Here is a 24,431-nt window from a genome sequence, read left to right on the forward strand (position 1 = left end):
TTTTAATGTTTATTTCTTTGGTTATGACTGAGACTGATTTATTCTTTAACATGTACTTTGTCTCTAAGAGAAGATTCTTAGCTTTTTTTTTTTTTTTACAGAGAGAGAGAGTCAGAGAGAGGGATAGATAGGGACAGACAGACAGGAACGGAGAGAGTTGAGAAGCATCAATCATCAGTTTTTCGTTGCGACACCTTAGTTGTTCATTGATTGCTTTCTCATATGTGCCTTGACCATGGGCCTTCAGCAGACTGAGTTACTCCTTGCTCGAGCCAGTGACCTTGGATCCAAGCTGGTGAGCTTTGCTCAAACCAGATGAGTCCACGCTCAAGCTGGCGACCTCGGGGTCTCAAACCTGGGTCCTCCGCATCCCAGTCCGACGCTCTATCCACTGCGCCACTGCCTGGTCAGGTGATACTTAGCTTCTTTGATCCACAGTTGGCTTGATTTGATTCACAATTGGCCTGAGAGTTTATGTATATATGTATGTATTTTAGCAAGAGTGACAGAGAGAGGGACAAATAGGGACAGACAGACAGGAAGGGAGAGAGATGAGAAACATCAATTCTTCATTGCTGTACCTTAGTTGTTCATTGATTGCTTTCTCATATGTGCCTTGACCAGGGGGCTCTAGCCAAGCCAGTGATCCCTTGCTCAAGCTGGCAACCTCGGGGTTTGAACCTGGGTCCTTTGCATCCTAGGCTGATGCTCTATCAACTGTGCCACCAACTGGTCAGGCTTGAGAATTTAATTGAATGTGCTTTCTGAATCTGAGATGATCCCACATGTGCTGAGGGAGGTGGGTTGCAGTAAAACCACTGGTGCGGAAGCCAGAGCATGGAAGTTCTTATGCTCATTCGGCCTTTAGTTATCAGCATGCACCTGGGGAAGCTGTAAAGCCAGCATTAGATGATCATGAGTAACGTCCAGTTCTAACATTCTGTGATCCCAGTATATTTTATATCCTTCCCATTCTCCAGTGGCAGGACCTCCACTTGAAGGAGAATGTCCCCCCTTCTCTTTTGCTCCTGTCACGAACCTTCTACCTGACAGATGTGAAGCCAAAGCCAATTGAGATCCCACTAAGCGGAGAGGTGAGTGACCGGGCTCCTGGAGAATTTGCATTTCCATAACGAGGGCCTCTCCACAAATCTCTTAGATATTTGTTCTGGTCTATCTTTCAGAATTTGGCCCAATTGGCCTTAAAATCTTTTGTAAATTCCTACAAAAATAGTAAAATCACTGAAACTACTTCTAGCTATAGGGCCGTTACTGCCTTTAACCCAAGCTTGATTTAGGAATTTTACTAAAGAAGTCAAGTTTATTCTTTCTGATTGACTGACTAGTCTTCAGACTGTTTTCACCATCCTTTCTCCTTTGAGACTGAATGGTTCCTGTTCTATCATGTCTGTTTCATTTCTCCAGATTCCTATTAATTTTTAAGCAGTGAATGGCGAAACTATAATGTAAACTTTTGGTCTTTCTACAACTCATTTTCTTGATCATTGGTGGTTGTTGTTGTGGCCTTTAGCTTAGCAGCCATTTTTCTCCTGGTATTTTACCACAGAACCCAGGATGGGCTGAGTCACTGGAGCATCTTGCTCTGACTCTGTCAGAAAGGGCCTCTGACCTTTCTACTTTTATGGCTTCATGTCTAACTCAGAACCTGCATAGGTGAGAAAGGAAAAGGCTGTTACAGACCATGCTGCACATGTGGTAGGTTAGACTAAATACTCTGGGAGTGAGGACCAACTATACTGCTCACAAAAATTAGGGGATATTTCAAAATGTGTATGATAAAAAAAAAGAAGCATTTGGTTTTTTCTTTTTAAATAAGAACATCAGAAAAGCAAACGACAAGTCAAAGAAAGTTGTTCAATTATGCAAATGAGATACAAAACCAACTTTTCTTTCATTGGTGAAAATGCACTATACAAAAGGCTGAAAGTACTGGAGCATCTGCACATTCCCTGATACCTTAATTTTTGTGAGCAGTGTATATATATATATATATATATATTTAGATTTTATTTGTTCATTATAGAGAAGAGAGAGAGAGAGAGAGAAGGGGGGAGGAGCAGGAAGCATCAACTCCCACATGTGCCTTGACCAGGCAAGCCCAGGGTTTCGAACCGGCGACCTCAGCGTTTCCAGGTCGACGCTTTATCCACTGCGCCACCACAGGTTAGGCCTGTGAGCAGTATATTTTTAATTTTACTTATTTTGTTGAATCTTTGGACAAGCCAAGGAAAATTATATGAAGTCCACCACGAAAAATACACTCCAGGAGACACCATCTTGCTTTCTCTTTGCATAGTTTTAGAGACTAATCTGGACTTGGGCCTTGTCCCAGAAGGATTGTAGGGAGACTAGGTAGGAACGGTTTCGGAGCACAGACCCTGTTCTAAAAGGCAGACTACTGGGTTCTTACTCTATCTTTGGTCTTCAAGACAGAGCAGAGTTATCTGTCATTCTTAGACTGCTGTCAGGAGCAAGAAAATCTTGGAATAGCACAATGTCTCAGAGCTAAATTTGGGTTCTCAGAATTATTGTAGATGGGCATAAACTCTTTATCCAGATGTTGTTTTCTGGGATGGTTGAGAAAGACCTGGGAATTAAGGACAAAATGGCAAGCTCCTAGGCATTTTATTCATTGCTTTTTTAAAAACCCATCTTTTAAAACTTCTATTTTCCATATATATACAAAATGAGAACATGTAGCATGCTAGATTCTGTAAAAATATAGAGAATATTTGTATAGCCCTTTTTTCCTTCAAAGTATACAAAGAAATTACTTAGTTCCAAAGAGTAGTGATATTTTTCAAATCTAATTAATATTCTTACAGACAGGTTAGTTAGCTCTTCTAAAACATCCTCCTTTCCCTCCATTATCCTTGTTGCAGGAGCTTCTGTTAAGCAGCAACTACCATTTTAATAACTTTTATCATTTATTGTTAGACACCAACAATGATAAAGATGTCAATTTTGACATATCAATGCCATTAGAAACAGATGAGTAATTGAGAAATGGCAACTTTTTTTCCTTGAGACTAGAATACTACCAGAATTGGCAAACTAGTAGCTTGCTAATAATAACTGAGGGTTTTAAATACTAGAATCTAATTGGAGTGCAACTTTTGCAACAGTGTGCTCAAACCTCCAAGATAAATAACACTAAGTTGCTATTTCAGGGACATACTTCATATGTTACTCATAAAGGGTATAGTTGGAGGAAGTTAGGGATTTAGTGGAAAGCAAATTGGGCTAGAAAGCATTGACTACTTACTGTAGAAGCGCTTCTGACTTTGAGAAAAAAGCAGAATGCTTTCCTTACATAAGATATTTCTTTCCCTAGGCTCCAAAGACGGATATTCTTGTGGAATCAACTACTTCTCCTGAATCTAAAGAGAATATGGTGGACTTAGCACCTCAACTGAACGGAACTAAGGTGACACTATTACTTTTCATATGAATTAGGTTAAAAATGAAAATAAGTTAATTTCTCTATTTTTAACCCCCTTAATGAAACTGAACTTCAGTGGTTGTTTTTTTTTTTTGTTTTTTTTTTTTGTTTTTGTTTTTGTTTTGTTTTGTTTTTTTGAGATAGGAAGGGAGAGAGATGAGAAGCATCAATTCTTTGCTGAGGCACCTCAGTTGTTCATTGATTGCTTTATCATATGTGCCTTGACCGGGGTCTACAGCAGACCAAGGGACCCCTTGCTCAAGCCAGCAATCTTGGACTTCAAGCCAGTGACCTTTGGGCTCAAGCCAGGAGCATGGGAGGTCAGGTCTATGATCCCATGCTCAAGCTGGCAACGCCATGCTCAAGCTAGATGAGCCCGTGCTCAAGCCGGTTACCTCAGGTTTTCAAACCTGGGTCCTCAGCATGCCAGGTTGACACTCTATCCACTGTACCATCATCTGGTCAAGCTCAATGCTGTTCTTTAATAAGGAATGTTTATTGTACTGTTAGTCTATTTCTAAGAAAGTTAAACGTTTGGCTATACGTAAGTAGGTTCCAGATTTTGCCTCTGGAACCCTGTGCCAGAATGTGAGTAGTTGTTCCTGGTAGTCATGGCAGTGTGACTGTAGCTTTCATGCACATTGCTTTAAATTCAGTAACTCAACTTTCAATTCTGCTGTTTAAGGATGAAAAGTTTATGCAACTGGCACCAGTTACATCGTCACCCATAACATCATCCACACCTATTTCATTACCCAAAGGATCCATCACTTCTGCTGAAGCAGTAAGTATTGCCAAAAAACAAAAACAGAAACCTCTCCCTCTTGTTTTTCAGGGCAGTGAGAATCTAGACTAACTATTGTAAAATACTGCACAGTTCTTCCTGTCATCCAAACAGGAAGTTGTAGGCTGAATTTTAGTCATCTTATAACCGCAACATTTTTTTAAAAACTCAATTATCCAAAAGTGAAAAAAAAAATCAACCAATGCAATTGTGGATCCGACCTAAATTTGTTAAGTCTAGAAGCTAATTACAATATAGGCAGATTCTTATTTTCTTTTGTGCCAGATGGAAATAGTTCCCATATGTTGTGTATTTCACACAGGATTCATGTCAGGAAATACTAGCAAGAAAGCAATTTGAATCTTAGGAGAAATGCTTGTAAATAAGAAATTATGGGCCTGACCTGTGGTGGCGCAGTGGATAAAGCCTTGACCTGGAACACTGAGGTCGCTGGTTCAAAATGCCAGGCTTGTCCTGGCCAGTTGGCTCAATGGTAGAGCGTCGGCCTGGCGTGCAGGAGTCCTGGGTTCGATTCCCAGCCAGGGCACACAGGAGAAGCGCCCATCTGTTTCTCCACCCCTCCCCCTCTCCTTCCTCTCTGTCTCTCTCTTCCCCTCCCACAGCTGAGGCTCCATTGGAGCAAAGTTGGCCCAGGCGCTGAGTTCAGCTCCATGGCCTCTGCCTCAGGCGCTAGAATGACTCTGGTTGCAACAGAGCAACACCCCAGATGGGCATGCCGGGTAGACCCCGGTCGGGCGCATGCGGGAGTCTGTCTGACTGCCTCCCCGTTTCCAACTTCAGAAAAAAAAAACAAAACAAAAACCAAAAAAACCCCGCTGGGCTTGCCTGGTCAAGGCAGATGGGAGTTGATGCTTCCTGCTCCTCCCCCCTTCTCTCTCCCTCTCTAAAAATGAATAAATAAAATCTAACAAAAAAAAAAATAAGAAATTACTTATATTTTTCCCATTTGGGAAAAGGAGTTTGAGGCAAGAGCAAGAAGCCTGACACATGGAAACAGTAGCGGGTCCTGGGGCAGTTGAACTGTGTAGTGAGCAGCTCTGCTGGCTCCTGAGGACCAGAGTGCCGGTGAACACGTAGGTGGGGTGAACTAAACATCCAGAGGTCTGGTTTCCATGTCTTTATTTCTATTACCAAGGCAAATTATAAACTCAGATTTATATACTTTGTAGTCTATCATTATTTTGATGAAGAAAACCAGAGGGACTCCTAAAGAACTGACACATCTAACTGTCCAGGGCCTAACGTCCTTGTGTTTCATACCTAGACGCTCCAGGCCAAATCACAGGCAACCCAGAACAGCAAGACTGTTTCCGAAGGAGCATAAGGACTACTGGAGGAAGAAGCGCACTCTCTCCAGCTTCCTGCCTTCCGCAGTGGCCTTCATAGAGGACCTCCCAGCTAAGTCTATGTCTAGTTGGAGTAGAGGACCAGCCACCTAGTCCTTGGGGCAGTCCTTTGAGGCCTTGTAAACATTCCAGATGACGTCAGCAGTGAGACCACGTTCAGACCATTCAGAAGAACATAATTGCAAAGCCCATTTCCTCTGTACCATTTTGTCATCCCACTAAACTTTGTGTAAAGCCTCCCCCACCCCCATGTTGTTTTTAACAGCTTCAAATTTGGGCCCATATCCTTTAAGGGAGGAAATTTTTTGCATATGGAATCAGCTTAGCGCCTTAGAGAACTCTGCCTCCTATGGCTTGGTAACTTGGATAAGAACTTGGAAAACTCTAAAAACCATTGTAAGAGCACCTGACCAGCTTTTTCAGTGTTCCATCAGCAGGAATAGTGCCCTGGAAACCGAGTACCTTATGAGATGGAATGGATATTCCCTAGTAAGGTCTTTCTGGACATAAAAAATAAAAATAAAATTCTTGGAGAATAAAATGGCAAGTTAGACTGGCAATGGTTTGGCTGCTGCCTGGCTGCTCTGAGACGTGCCCCTCTGGGCCTGGAAGGACTCTGGGAGGCTGCCACGATTCTAGCACATATGGCTTTCATTAGCCACCATTTTGCTAGGAAACATAATTAAGGGTTTAAGACTTAACCGTTTGTGCTGGGTGTGTGTTTTCCTGGCCTGTTTGTCTTTCACAAACAAGACTACTTATTAGTCATAGGGATTGTTAAAGTCTGATATAATCCCTATGCTACCCAGTAACAAATATTATGTTCAGATATTTGTTTATCAATACTGAAAAAGCAAACAACGTAACAGACTGCTATGCAGCTGCCCAACAGCCCTTTTCCCTTGGGGAACATTTAGGAGGGAAAAGGTTATTTTGGCCTGAGTGAAGAAATTAGATTTCTTTACTTGCTGTGAAATTGAAAGCAGTTAGATGGGAATAAGTTAAATCAAGTAAAACGCAAATATCTTTGTCTGGCATCACCTAAATGAGGACTGTCATCAGCATTTCATAGCAAGGATATGTGCTTTTATGAGCTTCCTAAACCTCCTTTCTACCTGAGGACAGGCCCCACCATGTCCTGCTAATGAACTCCAGTTCCTTAAGAATAACGAATGCCTACTATGCAGCATTCCATGGGTCTCACCACTGGCCTGGCAAGGTGATTCACAATAAATTTCCCCACTGTTAAAATGATGGCTGTTTAATTAGTTCACATTTCAAGTGTTGACTGTGGGAAAGGGATTAGCTACTGAACTTGTTGAATCCTGTTCGAACGGAATGATTCATATGTACTGTTGGGCCATAGTCTTTCTGGCTTTCCGTATGAGCAGAGTAGGAATGGTTAGGTCAAGGGGCCCCCGGTCACTTTGGGCCGCAGTTGGCCTTCACTCGTTTTTGCTCATAACCAGGCATCTAAGACATATGAGACACCTCTCTTCCCATTCTTATGACAATAGCTCGAAGAAGTCAAGGTAGTTTCTCTGTTCTCATCACATAGAGTGTTTGGCTATTGGGTTCCAGGATTGTTAGATCTAGCCTCATGCTGACACCAAGTTAGTGGTATTCTGCTAAATGATTAACTACCAACTCTGGTAGAGGGCCTTGATCTGTAGCACTTACAGATTCCAATGATGTAAAGACTCCCACACGGCTGATTTCAAGCTACCAACAGGTCACTGAACAACAGTTGGGAAAAGACATACACAATGGGCTCAAGAACCAGCCCCAGCACACTACTGACTAGTGCCTACTGGATGAACAAGAAACAAACCAACCTCTAGTTTTCATGTTCATTAAAGGCATCACTTCTCTGCACTGGAAGTATAAATGGTTCTACATACTGTTATATTCCAACCTAGAGAGAACTTACCCAAGATTTTATTTTCCTGAACATTTGGGTTCTTGCTGACCTTCCCTTTCCCTGGCTCCCATCCGCTGAAGAAATGGATGGCCATGCCGGGTGGCGACAAAGCTTTCTCCTTCCCCTGAAGATGCATACACCTTAGTGTATCAGCTGCTAATAATCTCATGGAATATAATTTTAGGCATTTTCTAAAATCCAGCCTGAGTGGTGATATCAGACATGACCTGTATCTTAGACACTGAGAATTCTGCTGCGATAGAGGTGTTAGTGGCACTTGACATTCATGGACTTGCACTTGTGCTGTGTCTAATTCTGTACTCCAACCATCGCAAGTCATATTGGTGTTACCAAACTCTTTGCCTGACCAGGCAGTGGCGCAGTGGATAGAGTGTAGGCCTGGGATGCTAAGGACCCAGGTAGGAAACCCCGAGGTTGCTGGCTTGCACGTGGGCTCATCAGCTTGAGCGCAGGGTCGCCAGCTTGAGTGTGGGATCACAGACATGACCCCAAGGTCGCAGGCTTAAGCCCAAAGGTTGCTGGCTTGAGCAAGGGGTCACTGGCTCAGCTGGAGCCCCCTGGTCAAGGCACATATGAGAAAGCAATCAATGAACAACTAAAGCACCCCAACTATGAGTTGATGCTTCTCATCTCTCTCCCTTCCTATCTGTCCCTGCCTGTCCTTCCCCTCTAAAGAAAAAAAAAAAATAAAGCTCTGTAATGTTAAAATCTAGGCTACAGCTCTCCCAGTCACAATACACACCTAATGGAACCTCAAAGCAGATTGGCACATTACCTAATGTTAACTGTGATTCTGGCCTGCTGGCTCCTCCCAGTGGCCACTGATAAACAGTGACTTCATTGTTACGGAGATAGATTTCTTGCTTCATCTGAGGTTCCATCTTACTTACCTGAGATCAATACATTACATTAGCGGTACCAAGGGACTGATGATGCCCAGCCTATGGCAATTAGAAAAGGCAGAAAGGCAGTATTGATTAATACTGTGGCAGTTCCAGGTCCTAATCTTTTAACCCTCAGGAAACCAGACAAATACAGTGGCTTGACAGCACGTCTTCATTAGATAAACTGGATTCCTTCTCTCAGGAGACCCAATCTGGCCATCTAAATAAAATGTCATTTCATTTTTCTCTCAGGTCAATTTCACTATCTTTTATTAGACAGCCAGCTCAGTCTCTGGGGAAATTCACGGGTGATTGGAATAGTAACAGCAAGGACACCACTGTTAATGATAGTGCCTTCTATTTCTCTAGCGCCTCTCCCGAAGGCATAGAAAGCTCTTCATAGATCTTCTGTCTGTTCCCACAACACTGCTTCAAGGGCCAAGGCAGAAATGATCATCACTAGTTTACAAGGAAAGACACCACTATAAGGTCTGAAAGCAAATAGTTTTAAGAGCTAGAATTCATTTCCTGGCTCTGTGCACCAAATTTATGCCTTCATTAAACAGAAACACAAACTGTAGTATGTTGACAGTCGCATGTTTACAGAGACACAAGGAGAAAGAATTTACAATAATAGTAGCCAATACTGCAGCTGCCAAAAAATAGCTAGCTCAGAAAGGAAACTTAAAGCAGCAACCCCACCTTCCCTACAGAAATTAAAGTGTATAGAACTTTCTTTTGTATGTAATAGTAATCTGGCAAAAAAAAAAAGCAAGTTTTCAGTGTAGAGGTTGCACAGTAGCAGGGTGAGCATGAAGTTCTGAGCAGCCGGGACGCACTCGGTGAGTGCAGTGACAACCAGCAGGTGGCAGAGGAAGTAAGTTTCCAAGCAGCCAACAACAAAACATTAAGAATTTTCCCCCTCCCCTGAGGGATGGGGTGGAGTTTGTACAGGAAGAACCATCGGAAGCCAAGATCTGTGATAGTCCCAACACATGCAGTTTGAACACATGGATACAAAGACTGGTGTGGGGGAGGACCATGAACACAGAGCAGCTCAGAAACATGAAGCAAGGGACCTTAATGTAAAACTAGTCTTAGGTGACAAGTTTTCCCTTCCCCAGCAGCGCAGGCAAAACCACGCCCACACCGAGGGGGCAGACGCACATCTGGGTTTGAGTTTCCGCACACACACCCTTGTTGGAATAATCCGTAGCTTTCCTCCACCTCCTTAGCTCTACCCCTTGGCTATTCCGAGCTCCCTCTCTTGACTCTCTGACCTACCCGACCCCCCACCCCCCAGTTTCCCTGGGGAAACAATTTGTGGTTGAGGGCTGTGGGGGTCTTGGATTTCCGCCCAGCACCTCTGGTGTACTGACAGGAGGTCCCTGCCCATTATGCAGATGTCTTCTCTTCCTGCCTTTCCAAAAGCATCCGAGAGGAGCGAGCAGAGGCCGGAGGTCTGTCCAGAGGGGTCTCCGTACAGGACCTACAAGGAGGCGGTTAGGAGGAGACTGCGGGGAATGTGAGTGCCCTCTGGACAGACAGACCCAGGGCCCCGTTATTCTTGATCCTGTTCAGATGACATTCTCTTCCTTGTCACACAGCCCATATAAAAATGAAGCAGCAGCAATTTTTATTTGAGGGACCTAAACTGAAAATAGGTTTAGAACATAATTTAAAAAAATAAAACAGCAAAAGTAGCAAAAAATATATGACCTTTTTAAAAACATTTTCCTTTTTTTTTTTCCTTTTTTCTTTGTTTTTAATATATAGCAACTGATGTCTCCCAGCCACAAGGAGCATCTTACCCAATGGGTAAATCTCTGGTAACGACCCTTTTAAAAAGACATGTAAATATATACTCAGATTTATACACTTTGTGTTTTCTTCATAGCTATGTACAAAGCCCCCAGGTCAGGGCTGGGCCCCGGGGCGCGACTCTGCTCCCAGCCTTTGCCTCCCCACCCTCTGGTTCCAGGTATTTGGTCAGCAAAGCAAATTAGTATCAGAAGTAATCAGCCACTGGCGCCATCTCCCTGGAGCAGAGGTCGCCTTCGACTGAGGCCCCAAGCACTGACTTCCCCTCCCTACTTCTGTAGCCTTGCGGAGAGGCACCTGCGGTGGGGACACAGGACTTACAGGTGACGGTGAAGCGGACAAAACCAACACAAGCAAGCTCAGTCAGTCTCACCTGCACGCCTGCTCAGCACGCTTACCTCCCACCCCTCTCCCTCCGGGCAGTGCCAGGTGGCAGGGAGGGGTCTGGGCCCGACACTTGGGAGGGAATGGAGTGGCCATCAGCAAGTACCTGCCTCTCTGCTCCTCTCTCAAAAGCGGCTTGAGAGGAGGAGGGTGAGAGGTGAGCTCAGTGGGCAAAGGCCTCAGGGAGGCGGCTGGCTCCGGCCAGCAGGAAAGGGGCCGAGGGGAAGGCAGTGAGTCCCGCAGGAAGTGGTGGGTGCGTTACAGCCGATGGTGGAGTTCGGGGAGGGACAGCGCTGGGTGCTAGTCAGCGTCGTTTGAGTCCGCCATTGGCAAGCTGGGCTGGGTGTCGGGGCAGACAGGGCTCCTCAGGCAACGGCTCGTGAGAGAAGACAGAATCCTCCCCCGAGGAGCAGGTGGAGCTCCGGGTGTCGGGAAAGCTGGGAGAGTATTGGTCCAGGGGCATGGACAGGTCCAGGTACTCCTGGGATAGGAGAAACGGAAGAACAATGGAGCCAGCGCTCTCCTCCCTGCGGCAGTTTTAACTCAGAGATGTACCTAACCGATGGTGAAGGTCTAGGAGGGGCCAGCCTCACCTGGTTGGAGGTCAAGGCCACAATGCGGTCTAGGTCTTCCACCAGCTGCTTGAAGGTAGGTCTTTGAGAGGGTACTGCGTGCCAACAATCCCGCATCATCATGTACCTGTGGCAGGATCGTAAGGCCAAGGGAGGAGAAACGTAAGCAGACAGGTGGTGAAGCTCACGGAGGAGGGACTGTGAGAGGGAGGACTGCGAAGAGCGGCTTTATCTAGCTAAACACCCCTATCTTCCTCTTCCCATCAAACCCCTCTGCCGCCAGGGCCCAGCGCAGGACCTTGGGCAGCTTCTCATGCTTACAGCTCGTTGGTGCAGTTACTGGGCTTGTCCATACGATGACCCTCTTTCAGCAGCTTGAAAAGCTCCTCCACAGGCACACCAGGATATGGGGAGCCTCCCAGAGTGAAGATTTCCCACAGGAGCACCCCAAAAGACCACCTGTGGATGAGCACAGAGCCTATGAGTACTATGGGCACAGGGCTCGGCCAGCCTAGAGTCCTCTCCGTATCTCTTTGACCAGGATGTCAGATACTCATCCTGAACCCCTCCCCACCCAACACAAATCCTTAATTCCAAGGGGAACACCAGCAGACAGAGCAGAGAACCGACTGGCCTTCCAACCTCCAGGAAAAAGGAAATGGCTACATACAATGTTTTGTTTTCTTTTTGTTTTCTCTCCAAGATGGAAGGGGACCCTCATCAATTCAGAGGGGAGGACAGGACCCTATTGTATTGGACATTTGCTATCCCAAGTATCCCTGGCCCATTTCAAAACTCACACATCGCTCTGGTGGGTGTAGATCCGGTCAAACAACGCCTCGGGGGCCATCCACTTCACAGGCAGCCGGCCCTGCAAGAGGCCGGGGAAGTCGGGGGTGGCCGGGGCAAGGGCGATGAGGGAATCAGGGGGGCACAGGAGGGACTGGACTTGGGAAGGAGGGCACATGTGCAGCTCATCCTGCCACACTGTTTCCCAGGCACAGCCACCTGCCCCGGGTGACCGCATGGAAGTCTACGTGGGAGAAAGCCCAGCGCGCGGAGTGCTGGGCAGAGGACGTGCACGAGTGGCCTCCTCATCAGCACTTACATTGGTCGTCTTTTTATAGTAGTCGATGTGGTGGATGTCCCGAGCTAGGCCGAAGTCTGCGATCTTCATCACGTTGTCCTCTGTCACCAGGACGTTCCTGGCGGCCAGGTCTCGGTGTATGCACTGTGGAGACAGGAGGAGAGGCCGGGGGAGGAAGAGATGGGAGAGAGGAGGGTGGGACGCAGGGGAGGGGGCTCCAGGCATCCACAGCTGTAGACATGTATCGGCACCCGGCTGGCTGAGCCGCACTGTCCCCCACACTCACTCCGTAGCTGGTCGCGAGGTCACTCACCTCCCTGGACCTCTCCTGCCACACCTCCTGAACACGTGGTTCCCTCTCCTCCGCTTCCAGCCCAGCCACTCCAACACCTCCAGCTCCCGGCCACCCTCATGATCACATCAGCAAACCCTCTGTATGTGCCTCCTTCCCTCGTCCTTCCAACCCTTAGCTTTGGGTTTGTCCCCGCAAAGGCTGAACCTTTACGCTCCTGTCCAGTCTGAGTACGTGTGTGCTTGTAAGCCCTGTCTCCCCAGGCCCAGCATAGCCACACCGTAAGCCTAGGCCCAGCATAGCCACACCGTAAGCCTAGGCCCAGCATAGCCACACCGTAAGCCTAGGCCCAGCATAGCCACACCGTAAGCCTAGGCCCAGCATAGCCACACCGTAAGCCTAGGCCCAGCATAGCCACACTGTAAGCCTAGGGCAGCATAGCCACACTGTAAGCCTAGGCCCAGCATAGCCACACTGTAAGCCTAGGCCCAGCATAGCCACACTGTAAGCCTAGGCCCAGCATAGCCACACTGTAAGCCTAGGCCCAGCATAGCCACACTGTAAGCCTAGGGCAGCATAGCCACACTGTAAGCCTAGGGCAGCATAGCCACACTGTAAGCCTAGGTCCAGCATAGCCACACTGTAAGCCTAGGTCCAGCATAGCCACACTGTAAGCCTAGGTCCAGCATAGCCACACTCTAAGCCTAGGGCAGCAGAGCCACACTGTAAGCCTAGGCCCAGCAGAGCCACACTGGTCTGGGGCCCAAAGCCAGCATTTCCCGAGCATCAAAAACTGTACTTAACTCTCTCCCACTTGATTTTACGTCCATAACCTTTCTTTTATATCCGAAGAAAGAGAAAGTGTTGAGTAGCTGCCTGATGCTACTCAGGAAGTAGCAGTGCACAGATCTGAGCCTCAGTGTACCCCAAGGCCACACAAGGTTACAGTGGTGCTCCTGTCTCCCATGTCCCCTGAGAGCCTAAGACAGCACATATGGTCAGTGCTCAATATGTCTACCAATCCATAAAAGGATAGAAAGTCCTACGCTGGAGTATGAGGAGGGTGCTGTTCCCACCCTGACTTCACGCAGGGGAGCTGTGAGGAGCCTTACCTTCTTGGAGGCAAGATACTCCATGCCTCGGGCCACCTGATAGGCACAGGAGACCAGGTCCTTGGAGGAGAGCTGCTCCTCTGGGTTGTGGCTGGGGTTGTAACAGTATTCCAGCCCAGGGGGCCTCCGGGCCTGCAGGTACTCCCGCAGGTTGCCCTTGGAGGCATACTCCACAATGACGTACAAAGGGCCTGGGGGCAGCGGGTGAAGAGGCCATCAGGGCAGGCAGGCCAGTGAGCAGGTCCTGCTTTACCCTGAGAAATCCCCAGCCCCCACGGCACATCCTAATCTAACCTCCCCTTTAGGGAACTGGGCAAATTCATTCCACTACTCCAAGAGTCAGGGAAATAATTCTTGCATCATAGTCCAGAAAGTTCCCAAGCAAAGGTGGGGTTAAGAGCTCTAATCAAGACCACAATTACTGCCCACCTATTCCTATCCACACACTGTGTCTGTGAATCTAGGTCCCTGTATTCTCAGATGAGTATCACTGGGCATAGACCCCCCCCCCCCCGAGATATACTCCAAACACTGCTAACCCTGCCTCTCTCCTTACCCAGCTTCCCTAGCGTGGCTGACAGACGCTTGGTCACTGATACCCCATCTCAGGATCTCCCTCACAGACGCCGTCCTGCGTGCACGCCCAGGCTCCCATCCCAGACCCTCCCCCGGGGCTGCGGGAAGCCAGCCTGGCTCCGTGCCTACCGTCCTGCGTGCAGGCCTAGGCTCCCATCCCAGACCCTCCCCCGGGGCTGCGGGAAGCCGGCCTGGCTCCGTGCCTACCGTCCTGCGTGCAGGCCCCTAGCAGGTTGATGATGTTCTTGTGCTTCCCGATCATCTTCATCATCTCCATCTCTGAGATCAGGTCTGACAGGTCTTTCTCTGTTGCATCCGCTTTGCACACGAACGAGAGAAAGGGATGAGACTCATTCACTTTGGAAGGGAGGGTGACAGGAGAAAAGCTGAGGACGGGATGAGGTGACTGTGGGCCCGAGGAGTCCCTTTTCTCCTGGAGTGGCCTCTCTCCTCCCTCTCACTTCCCTTTCATGGCAGCGGTTGGGGAAGTACGTGGTAATGCGTGGGGCGGAGGACGTCGTCAGGAAAATCAGCTAGCAATGGGATTTAGAATAAACACTGACCGGACCCCGGCTGACCCCAAGGCACAAAGTGAGGTTACGGCACTCTCAGGGTGCAGACCGCCCCCTCCACTCCCAGGCCACCCGAGGATGGCCGTGTAGTAGGTGCGGGCGAGGAAAGAGCACCAGAGAGGGTGATCCATTTGGCCTGAGGCCTCAAGCTCGCTCGGCAAGGGGAGGGATTGTTTTTTGCAAGGGCAGGAACATCACTTACACTTCAACATCTTCACAGCCACTTTGGTCACACGGTTGGGTTTGTCCTTGTCCAGGCCAATGGCCTCTGCCAACACCACCTGCCCAAAGCAGCCCTCGCCCAGAGGTTTACCTAAAACCAGTCTTTTGGGGAAACAAAGGGTAGAGTAAGACGGGGCTGGTGAAGTCCCAGCCGTGAGAGGAGAGCCCTTCTCTCCCTCTCCCTACTTCACCCCGATGCAAGCAGCAAGTGGAAATGACTATTTCTGGGTACATCTGGTGCCCCTCCGCTCCCGAGAGGGCGTCGGCACACACCACTCCCACCACCAGAATACCAAGCAGTGGACTCCCTCACAAGCGGAGAGTATTACCTGTCCCGGGGCAGCTCCCAGCGAGGGTCTTCGGGAAGCTCGTACTCAGAGACCCCAGCCAGCATGGGGGTTCCGCTGGAGGAGAGGCGTGAGGGCCGAACGAGCAGAACCCCCGAGTTCATGGAGGCGCTGGAGTCAGCCGACACCTGCAGGGAAGCGTGAGGTCACCCTTCTAGCGAGGAGAGGGGGCAGGATGCAGAGGCCTCCGACTCCTGCTCAGGGCGTTACACCAACGGCAGAGGTAGAGCTCCGTTCCCCGATGTCCCTTCCCCGGCACAGGGCGGCAGAAAGACCACAAAAGGTCAGGAGAGCAAAGTTCTAAACCGGACTTTTGTTTTTGCCACCAACCAGCCTTACTGGGTTTCAGTTCACTCAGCTTTAACATGAACAGACCACAGTATCCCTCAGAACTGACAAAAATGATCATTGCAACAATAGCTCTACCTCGTCCTGACTCTTTAGGAAAACCTGGCCTCCAGTTATGGAGTCCTAGCTCCCAAAGCACCTCCAGCATTCGTGTCGTTCTGCATGACGTTCCCTCCTCTTACAGCCTTCACCTTCTGTTCCAGTCTCCTTGGAGAAGAGGAGGGTGGCCAGCAGGAGAGAGGGCACCTTGGGACCCGATTCAGGTCCTCCTCTCTACTCTGTATCTTTGCACCTCTAACTGGCCCGTGGGGAGAGTGCAAAGGCACCATACCCAGCTCACACGCACCCCAGCGAGGGCTGTCTCCCAGGCCATGTGCCAGGTAAGCAGGGCACCTGCAGCTGGGGGGTGGTGGCCATACAGAATTCAGGGACTAGGGCAGCTGGGAACCCAGCGCTGGAGCACGTGGGTCGGGACACTCGACTGCTCCTGACCCACAAGCCAGAAAGCCAGAAACAGTAGCTTGGGGACAGTGGAGGGGGCATTAGGGGTTTCCGGAGAAGCCCCTGGGGGCAGGGAGAGAAGGGATGCAGAGCATACAAATCCCCTATCTACTTTCTGTTACCTGTCTGCGCAGGGGGATGCTCTTGGCCAGCTTGTGCACGGCCATCTGGCTGTGGAAGTCACTCTTCTTGGTGCCACTCTTCATTTTGTAGATGATGACAGACCCCACCATGCAAGAGATGAGGAAGGCCCCCGTGCAGTAGATGATAATCTCCAGGTACACGGGTGAGGTCATCACTGCGGGTCTCTCTTCCAGGGCTGAGTCAGTGTGAACAGGGTGTTAGCAAGCTTGGGGGAGCCCAGCCCACTAGGGTCCCTGGCTCCTAGCTACACAGGAAAAACACCCCCCATCTCCTTTCCTCTGGGAATCTTTAGGGCAGAGAAGAATCCTAGATAGGACTAAGGTTCTGGCACTGAGCTGATCAGGCAGCTGTGATCTTTGAGGCTGATCCTGACCTGAATGAACCCTCCGAGGGATGCAATAGAACCATCTGGCTACAGGTGGCCCAGCCCCATTACTTCAGGAGCCCACCGGGCCCAGCTGGACTGCTGGTCTAGCTGGGCACCAAGTACCCTGAGGGGACAGCAGAAAAGTCCCCTTTTCTGGGTGCCTTTCTCAGCCTCATGGAGACGTGTGGCCCTTCCTGCAGTGCCTCAGACACCTCTCCTATGGGGACAGGTCAGCCATCTGTCTCTGACAGTCTGAGGGCAGGGAAGGACCTTGTTTATTTCTGTAGGCCGCAGCGCCTGGCATCTAGTGGTGCCCGTGGCATGTGTCTGTGTCCTGACTTCATCCCACCTTTCACCTACGTCGCCTGTCTCAGGTCAGACATGTAAATATTTACACCTAGCCAAACCACAGGCAAAACTGACTAAATTTCCAAACATGTCTGGACTGCTCAAGATGAAAAAATGTGAACTTTTTCTATAGTTCTTAAGAATACTATGCACAGGCCTTAACTTCTAAAACTGAAGAAGGAAACGGCGCGGGGGTGTGTGTGTTTTATTCTGTTCTTCCATCGCCCACTTCGGAGTCACCCCATTTCTACAGAAGTCCGTCCATTCAACCCACTGTTCCCTCAACACGGGAGCGGGAGGGTTTACGTCCGGCACACACAGCGCGGACGTCGGGGAGCGGACCAGTCCCAGCAGCTGGACGCCCCTGTCCCTTCCACAGCCCTCCTCCCAACCCCCTCCCAAAGTTCCCAGCCAGCCACAGAGGCAAGCACCCTAGAGGCACCGGCTGTGACCCTGACCGAGCGCCAGGAGGACGTCCGGGGCCTGACAAGGAAACCGCAGAGCTGATAACAAGGAGAAGTGTTTCTGTTTTTCTTTTTCCCCAGTGTTGAGAAACAAAGACGACTGAGTGGGAGCACACACAGACAGAGACAGTGGCAGTGACGAAAACAGAACGCTTCTCTGCCTCAAGCAGGGGTGTTATCAGACCCTGGCGGGCGAGCGGGGCAGAGCAGGGCAGAGAGGAGAGGGCAGCGTCAGCAGTAACAAGAACAGCACAGTGCCCAGACCCACATGCAGGACCCTCGAAGGGGCAGCGCCACCAGCTCCAGTCCTGCCATCACCAGCCCACCACCCCGAACAGGCTGTGGGCTCCTTCCTTCCCAGCCCAGCACACAGACCTCTCCTCTTGGGAGAGGAGATGGGCCTGGAGACGATGAGGAGAAACGAGCACCGCCCAGCCCCGTGGCTGGGCCTGACTATGCAGCTCGCATCTACTTGTCCGGGCGAAACCTCTCCTGAGATCGCGGGATGCCCACACAGGAGGGTGGGCTAGCATGGCCAGCGAGCAGCAAGCCCCTCTTTACAGAGTGCCTACATTCGGTTAGAGGAGAAGTGGGGCCCTTTCTGAGACTGAGGGCTGCTAACATAGGACCAGACAAGTCCGGGCTGGGCCCAAGGATGGAAGGAGCCTGTCCTGGAAGAGCCCGGCTGCAGGTTAGGTCCAGATTTCATGCATGCATTACATCGGCCCAGGGGAGAGTCAGGCGCAGGTGTGCAGGCGGGAGGCCTCCGTGGTCCTGCAAACGAGGACAGCTGCTGTGGGAGCCTTGAGGAATCGCCCTTCAGGTGGGGCAAACTGCTGGAGCTGCCCACCGGTCCACGGAGCCCTTTCCTACACTCCCGACTCTGTGTCTCCCTCAGCCTGTAATGCATGGTCCCCCCGTGCCCATGGCGAGGGCAGGACAGCGAGAGGAGAAGTACAGTGTATACCTTCCAGAACGGTCAACCATGCAGAGTGATGGGAGAGTCCGATAGAGTTACCCGCCAAGCACGTATACTCCCCCGCGTCCTCAAAGGAGACATTCCTTAAGTGAAGCACTTCCATCTCTTTGTCGGTGGTATTAACTCCGGCAGTCTAGAAGAGACAATGGAAGCAAAATGGACAAGCACGGGACATGAGACCTCCAAGAGACACAGAGAAAGGGAGGAAGAAAGAGGGGTGGGGCAGTAACCAGAGGAAGAGATACTCCCCAGCGTCTCCTTTGCAACAAGGAACAAACAAAACCACCAGGCAGCGAGACCTGTTAGAGGAAGAGAGTGAGACCCTGAGGGAAGAACTCCGGCAGACCTGAGATGACGAGGGCTGGTTACGACCCTTCACCAGACGCTGGCAGCCCCTGGCCCATCCAAGCATGCGGGCGGTGGGCAGCATGGAGAAATGGGGCCCGGTGGGCGGGGGGCTGTTTGGTTTCTGGTAAAGAAAGTCCAAGGGCACACACAGGAGGGATGGAAGGGTGCTGCAGTCTCTCTCTCTCTCTCTCTCTCTCTCTCTCTCACACACACACACACACACACACACACACACACACACACGCGGCTTGAGGACGGTGGTTTGCAAGGGAATGCCTGGTCCCCTCTGGCACCCACCTCTCAAACCTCCAGCCTGCACTATGACAATGCAGCAAGACCGTCCCCGTGAATGCACACACAGCCAAGGAACACACAGAAGGCACGGAGGGAACAGACACCAACACAGTACCAAACCAAACCAGCCTCCCAGGCCGGGTATTTTTCCATGGCTCTGGGCACTAGAAATACAGCAGGATAACAGGGAGAGTTGGGTGCTGGCTTCCCCACCTGCCCCGGCAGCTTGGGGCCAAAATCAAACTCCCAGCACAGGGCCCCATCCATCTCCCCATTACCTTTTGCCACAGGTCTGGTGACAGTGAGCCACGCAGACTGGTTAGCTTCACCAATATAATTGGAAACCTTACACACATACTCCCCGCTCTGGGCCTCTGTCACATTGAACAGGGTCAGCACTTCTGCATCCGAGCTATTAATCCCCGAATGCTGGAACAAACCAACGACACGCCAGTCAGTTGGGCAAACACTGAGATGTGGCAATACTTTGCTCCCATGTGACGTGAAGGCGGGGAGCTAAGGCAATGGAGACATTAAGTGAGATTTATCATCTTTCCCTTGCTTAGGAGGACAAAATAAGTTGTCTTCAAAGTCTGAAGCATTTGACTGCAAAACAAACTTAAAAAAAAAAAAAATCACTGCCCCCGATCAAATACTGTTTGTATTGACCCGCCTCCTCCAGGCCCAGGGCCGGGGTTGTGAATGGCCGGAGCCAGTGGCCAGGGCCCAGGGGCACGGCTCCTCTCCTACACCGCCATGTCAGCACCAGGAGTGAAGAGAAGGGACGGCCAGTCAATCTCTGGGACAGCCAAGCGAGGGGAGGATGAGGTCTAACTCTGGGAGCAGGAGGTAAACCACTTTCCCAGCTTCTGGTTACTTCCTGTTGCAAGATCCACTGGAGAATTAGGCAATTACCTTCCCTGGATTAATGGAGCATTCAGGGACAATCAAATGTCTGGGAGTGACAGGAAGAAGGAAGAAAATGCCATTACTTCTAATACTGCTTAGACTTTCCCCTGTGGCACCTGCTTTTCCAGCTCGACCTCAGCCATGCCCTTAGCATTCACCCCATGCGCCAGAAAGGATGGGACTTGGGACAGAGACTGGGAAACGCCAGCTGGGGCAACGGAAAAGCGGGAGTCCAAACGCCTTCCTTGAGCAGCTGACCCAGAAGTCTGAGCCACGTCATTCTCAAAGTCCTTTAGAAACCAGCTCTGCCCGACCACCTCCCGTCACACCTCCATTCTGTGACCTGTCGCTACACCTGGGAACGCGGCTAGGTCCCTAATTAAGATGGAGAATGTATATGCCTGAACGGTAAAGGATGAGTCCCGGAAGTGGGCACTGAGCCTGACCACAGCTACGTGAGTCCCAGGAGACACTGGGCTCCTCCCCAGCACCCAGCCCACAGAGACTGGCGTCAAGATTACCTTCAAGATCTGGACATAAGGCAGGTTGTCTGGACCGATCTTACTCCCGTTCACTTCGATGTGCTTCAGCCACTGGATGTGGGGCTGTGGGTCACTGTACACCTTGCACATGAACTCCACGTTGCTGCCCAGCGCCACTGTTTTGTTGGCAGGCAACCCTGCCTGCAGGATGGGCCGGTGAGGGGACCGCTCTGCGGAGGCAGGGAGAGAGGCTGGTCAGGCCCCACCGTGGCCCACTCCTGCCGGAATGCTGACAGCATCCCCAGGACCACAAGGAGAAGTGTGCTCCCCACCCCGGCCTTCCCTGTGACGGGCTGTGCCCTGCCCAGCAGCTCTGCTGAGCTCTTTGAGCCTGACCTAGAAGGCTCACCCTCTTTTCAGGCCCTAGGCTGTTAGAAACCTCCAATGCCTCCATATTTATAGACATAAGAAGTTCTCTTGCCTTACTGAAGAACCCTATAATTTAGCCACACTCTCAGACCTCAGCACATCCTACTTTTCCTTAACTGAAATTACAGACTCGCTTAGACTCTTGTTAAAAGTGTGGTCCAAGAGAAGCAGCCCAGCACCACCTAGGAGCTTGTTAGATATGCCAAACTGCAGACCCTACCCCAGACTTCCTCGACCAGAGCTTCTTTTTGGACCACCTCCTCAAAACCAAGGCAGAATGTTGGCTGTGAAACTCTTTACTTTAAGATCCCTGGAATGAGGCCCTGGCCAGTTGGCTCAGCGGTAGAGCGTCGGCCTGGCGTGCGGGGGACCCGGGTTCGATTCCCGGCCAGGGCACATAGGAGAAGCGCCCATTTGCTTCTCCACCCCCCCCTTCCTCTCTGTCTCTCTCTTCCCCTCCCGCAGCCAAGGCTCCATTGGAGCAAAGATGGCCCGGGTGCTGGGGATGGCTCCTTGGTCTCTGCCCCAGGTGCTAGAGTGGCTCTGGTCGCGGCAGAGCGACGCCCCAGAGGGGCAGAGCATTGCCCCCCTGGTGGGCAGAGCATCGCCCCTGGTGGGCGTGCCGGGTGGATCCCGGTAGGGCGCATGCGGGAGTCTGTCTGATTGTCTCTCCCCGTTTCCAGCTTCAGAAATTAAAAAAAAAAAAGAAGATCCCTGGAATGAGATTTAGAATGTCTAAAAGGAACGGACTATAGTAACAGCACCTCACGTCTGTGCCAGGTCCTGGAGTCAGCGGGGGCCTGCAGGTCTGCAGTAACTACATGCCTGACCTCCCTGAGCACCAGCTTGCTCTTCTGTCCAGCGGGAACAGCGCCCGCCTTGCAGGGGTGCCGTGAGAACGGCAGGTGACGTGTGTAAAATGCCTGGCAATCCTGTTGGCATTCACACAGCAGTAGCTACTATTATGCTGAATTGAACATCACTACCCCAGTCACCTCTTGTAGGAGAGACTACTGACAGCACCTTTCACTTTACAGTGAGTCACAGCACTATCTGATCCTCTCAACTCTATTTACAGACAAGTGAGGCACAAAAGAGGAAAGTGACCTGCTTAAAGCGACAGAGCTATAAGATGCCTCCACCATCCCGACTCCACCCCTAAGTAATGTGGACCCCGTGGCTGTTCTCAGTGCCCCCGCTCTCTTCCCTCTAAGCCCCCGCTCCTGTCGCCACTTGCATTCTTACCCACAACGTCGAGCTGGTAGGTGTGATTAATGCTGCCGTACTCGTTTTCCACAATGCAGGTGTAGTTGCCCTTGTCGGAAGGCACCACGGAGTCCATTATGATGCTCCAGGTGGCATAGCGGACCTGAGGGGGAACAAGCCACAGGGCTCCCCTGAGGGTTTGCAGGGAAATGCTGGCAGGAGCCAAATGGTGGCATAGGTGCCCTGTGGCACTTGTCCTCCACTCTGAGCACAGAGCACACGGCCCGTGCAGCTCCACGAAACAGGACAAGGCATGGCTTGCCCACCCCCAGCCCACTCGCCCTTTGAAAGAACACATCAGGCAAACTGGGTGTGAGGAACTCTGGACATCTGCCCACAACACAGCCAAGACCATTGTGATCTGGACCAATGTGCCTCCTGCACTCTCCCAAATACACCAGGCACCTGCCCAGCACTGTGCTCTCTGTATCCGAGCTGTTCCTGTGCTGGGACAGCTCCCCGCCGAGCCTGCCCCGTCTGCCCTTGACGTCTCACTTCAAACACCATCTCCTCCGGCCCAATCAGCGGTCAGAGTTATTCTCACCGTCCCTCTGCACCTCTAATAAAGCACTGATCACAGCCTGCTTTTTATGACAGTGCTCATGGACCTCTGCCTTCCTGTGAGACTGAAATTCTGCCCTGTACCACTCACAAAGCACGGTGCCCTGCATACAGCAAGTGTTTGGTGAATTAATTTAAAATGTTCCCCTGTTTTTTCTGATCTCCTCTGCTTTTCTTAACAAGATTATGAGGAAAGAGTATTTAGTGAGATGGGAGAGAAGCTATAAGGATGATCAGATGCTTGGCTTGTGGTGGCGCAGTGGATAAAGCATTGGCCTGGAACACTGAGGTCGCTGGTTCGAAATCCTGGGCTTGCCTGGTTAAGGCACATATGGGAGTTGTTGCTTCCTGTTCCTCCCCTTACCATCTCTCGTTCTCTCTCTCCCCTCTAAAAAATAACTAAATAAAAAATCTTCAAAAAAAACCAAAGACATAAAAAAAGGATGATCAGAGACACTAAAAAAGAGAATGCAATGAAGATGTTCTTCCTACAATGTAAATGGGAAGAGAACATGAACAATTTACAACAGGAAAAGGAAACTGTTTACTAACAAGAAAATTCTAAGTCTGTGAACAAGCAAAATAACACAGGAAAATAATGAGATTATTTTCACTTATCAAACTTGTTGGCAAAGGTATAGTGAACTTATTCTCACACTCTGCTATAGGAGGGTGAATTAATTTTTCTTTAAGACAGTAATTTTTTACCACAATAAAATAAACTTTAGAAATAAAACTATACCCAACTCATCCTCCATCATAGCAAATATCACAATAAAATGTTGTTTTCCCATTGTACTTTGAAGTCTCTCTTGCCTCATATACTTTCTGGAAAGACGTGATCAAGAAATGTCCATGTAATAAATAAGTGAAGAAATAAATAAAATTACCTAATTACCAGGAAAAAGTAATTGAGCAATCTGCATCAAGGGCTTAAAAATATGCTCACACTTTGATCTAGTAACTTTACTTCTAGCAATCTGTCCTAAGAAAGAACATTTAAAAATGCCAACAAAGCCTGACCAGGCAGTGGCGCAGTGGATAGAGTGTCGGACTGGGATGCAGAGGACCCAGGTTCGAAACCCCGAGGTCGTCGGCTCGAGCGTGCGCTCATCCAGCTTGAGTGAGGGGTCACTCACTGGTTTGCTAGCTTGAGCGTGGGATCATAGACATGACCCCATCGTTGCTGGTTTGAGCCCACTGGTTGCTGGCTTAAAGCCCAAGGTTTCTGGCTTGAGCAAGGGGTCACTTGCTCTGCTGTAGACCCCCAGTCAAGGCACATATGAGAAAGCAATCAATGAAAAACTAAGGAGCCGCAACAAAGGATTGATGCTTCTCATCTCTCTCCCTTCCTGTCTGTCTGTCCCTATCTGTCCCTCTCTCTGACTCTCTCTGTCTCTGTAACAAAACAAAAAAAAGTTAAAATAAAAGTACTTTTAAAAAATGTCCTATAATTTGATGAACTATTTTCTATTAGTTTTCTAGTTTCCCAATATTATAATTAATTTTAAATGGAGTATATATCTTTGTACCTAAATTTTTATTGGCTCTTTTTTTTTTTTTTTT

The 24,431-nt window shown here is 49.8% G+C and overlaps 2 protein-coding genes across 9 annotated transcripts in view; one reads left to right on the plus strand and one right to left on the minus strand.

Annotated features, from left to right (window-relative positions):
• Positions 1 to 8,797, plus strand: part of LETM2 (leucine zipper and EF-hand containing transmembrane protein 2) — a 32,811-nt gene extending 24,014 nt beyond the window's left edge. For 4 of the 5 annotated variants that reach the window (XM_066380368.1, XM_066380371.1, XM_066380369.1 and 1 more), the window contains 4 exons: positions 981 to 1,094; positions 3,356 to 3,448; positions 4,149 to 4,247; positions 5,533 to 8,797. In XM_066380368.1, the coding sequence (XP_066236465.1) occupies positions 981 to 1,094; positions 3,356 to 3,448; positions 4,149 to 4,247; positions 5,533 to 5,592 (366 nt within the window). In that variant the 3' untranslated portion in view covers positions 5,593 to 8,797. The remainder of the gene's footprint in view (positions 1 to 980; positions 1,095 to 3,355; positions 3,449 to 4,148; positions 4,248 to 5,532) is intronic. The other variant, XM_066380370.1, reaches the window with a different exon arrangement.
• Positions 8,798 to 10,158: 1,361 nt separating this feature from the next.
• FGFR1 (fibroblast growth factor receptor 1) overlaps positions 10,159 to 24,431 on the minus strand; it is a 54,304-nt gene continuing 40,031 nt past the window's right edge. For 3 of the 4 annotated variants that reach the window (XM_066380366.1, XM_066380364.1, XM_066380363.1), the window contains 13 exons: positions 22,284 to 22,407; positions 20,649 to 20,839; positions 18,565 to 18,709; positions 16,397 to 16,593; positions 15,408 to 15,553; positions 15,059 to 15,180; positions 14,492 to 14,602; positions 13,709 to 13,899; positions 12,326 to 12,448; positions 12,018 to 12,088; positions 11,539 to 11,676; positions 11,239 to 11,344; positions 10,159 to 11,126 (listed from right to left, as the gene is read on the minus strand). In XM_066380366.1, the coding sequence (XP_066236463.1) occupies positions 10,950 to 11,126; positions 11,239 to 11,344; positions 11,539 to 11,676; positions 12,018 to 12,088; positions 12,326 to 12,448; positions 13,709 to 13,899; positions 14,492 to 14,602; positions 15,059 to 15,180; positions 15,408 to 15,553; positions 16,397 to 16,593; positions 18,565 to 18,709; positions 20,649 to 20,839; positions 22,284 to 22,407 (1,842 nt within the window). In that variant the 3' untranslated portion in view covers positions 10,159 to 10,949. Of the gene's footprint in view, positions 11,127 to 11,238; positions 11,345 to 11,538; positions 11,677 to 12,017; positions 12,089 to 12,325; positions 12,449 to 13,708; positions 13,900 to 14,491; positions 14,603 to 15,058; positions 15,181 to 15,407; positions 15,554 to 16,389; positions 16,594 to 18,564; positions 18,710 to 20,648; positions 20,840 to 22,283; positions 22,408 to 24,431 lie in introns of all 4 variants that reach the window. The other variant, XM_066380365.1, reaches the window with a different exon arrangement.

Source organism: Saccopteryx leptura, chromosome 4 (genome assembly GCF_036850995.1).
Source record: "Saccopteryx leptura isolate mSacLep1 chromosome 4, mSacLep1_pri_phased_curated, whole genome shotgun sequence".
NCBI classification, from domain to species: Eukaryota; Metazoa; Chordata; class Mammalia; order Chiroptera; family Emballonuridae; genus Saccopteryx; species Saccopteryx leptura.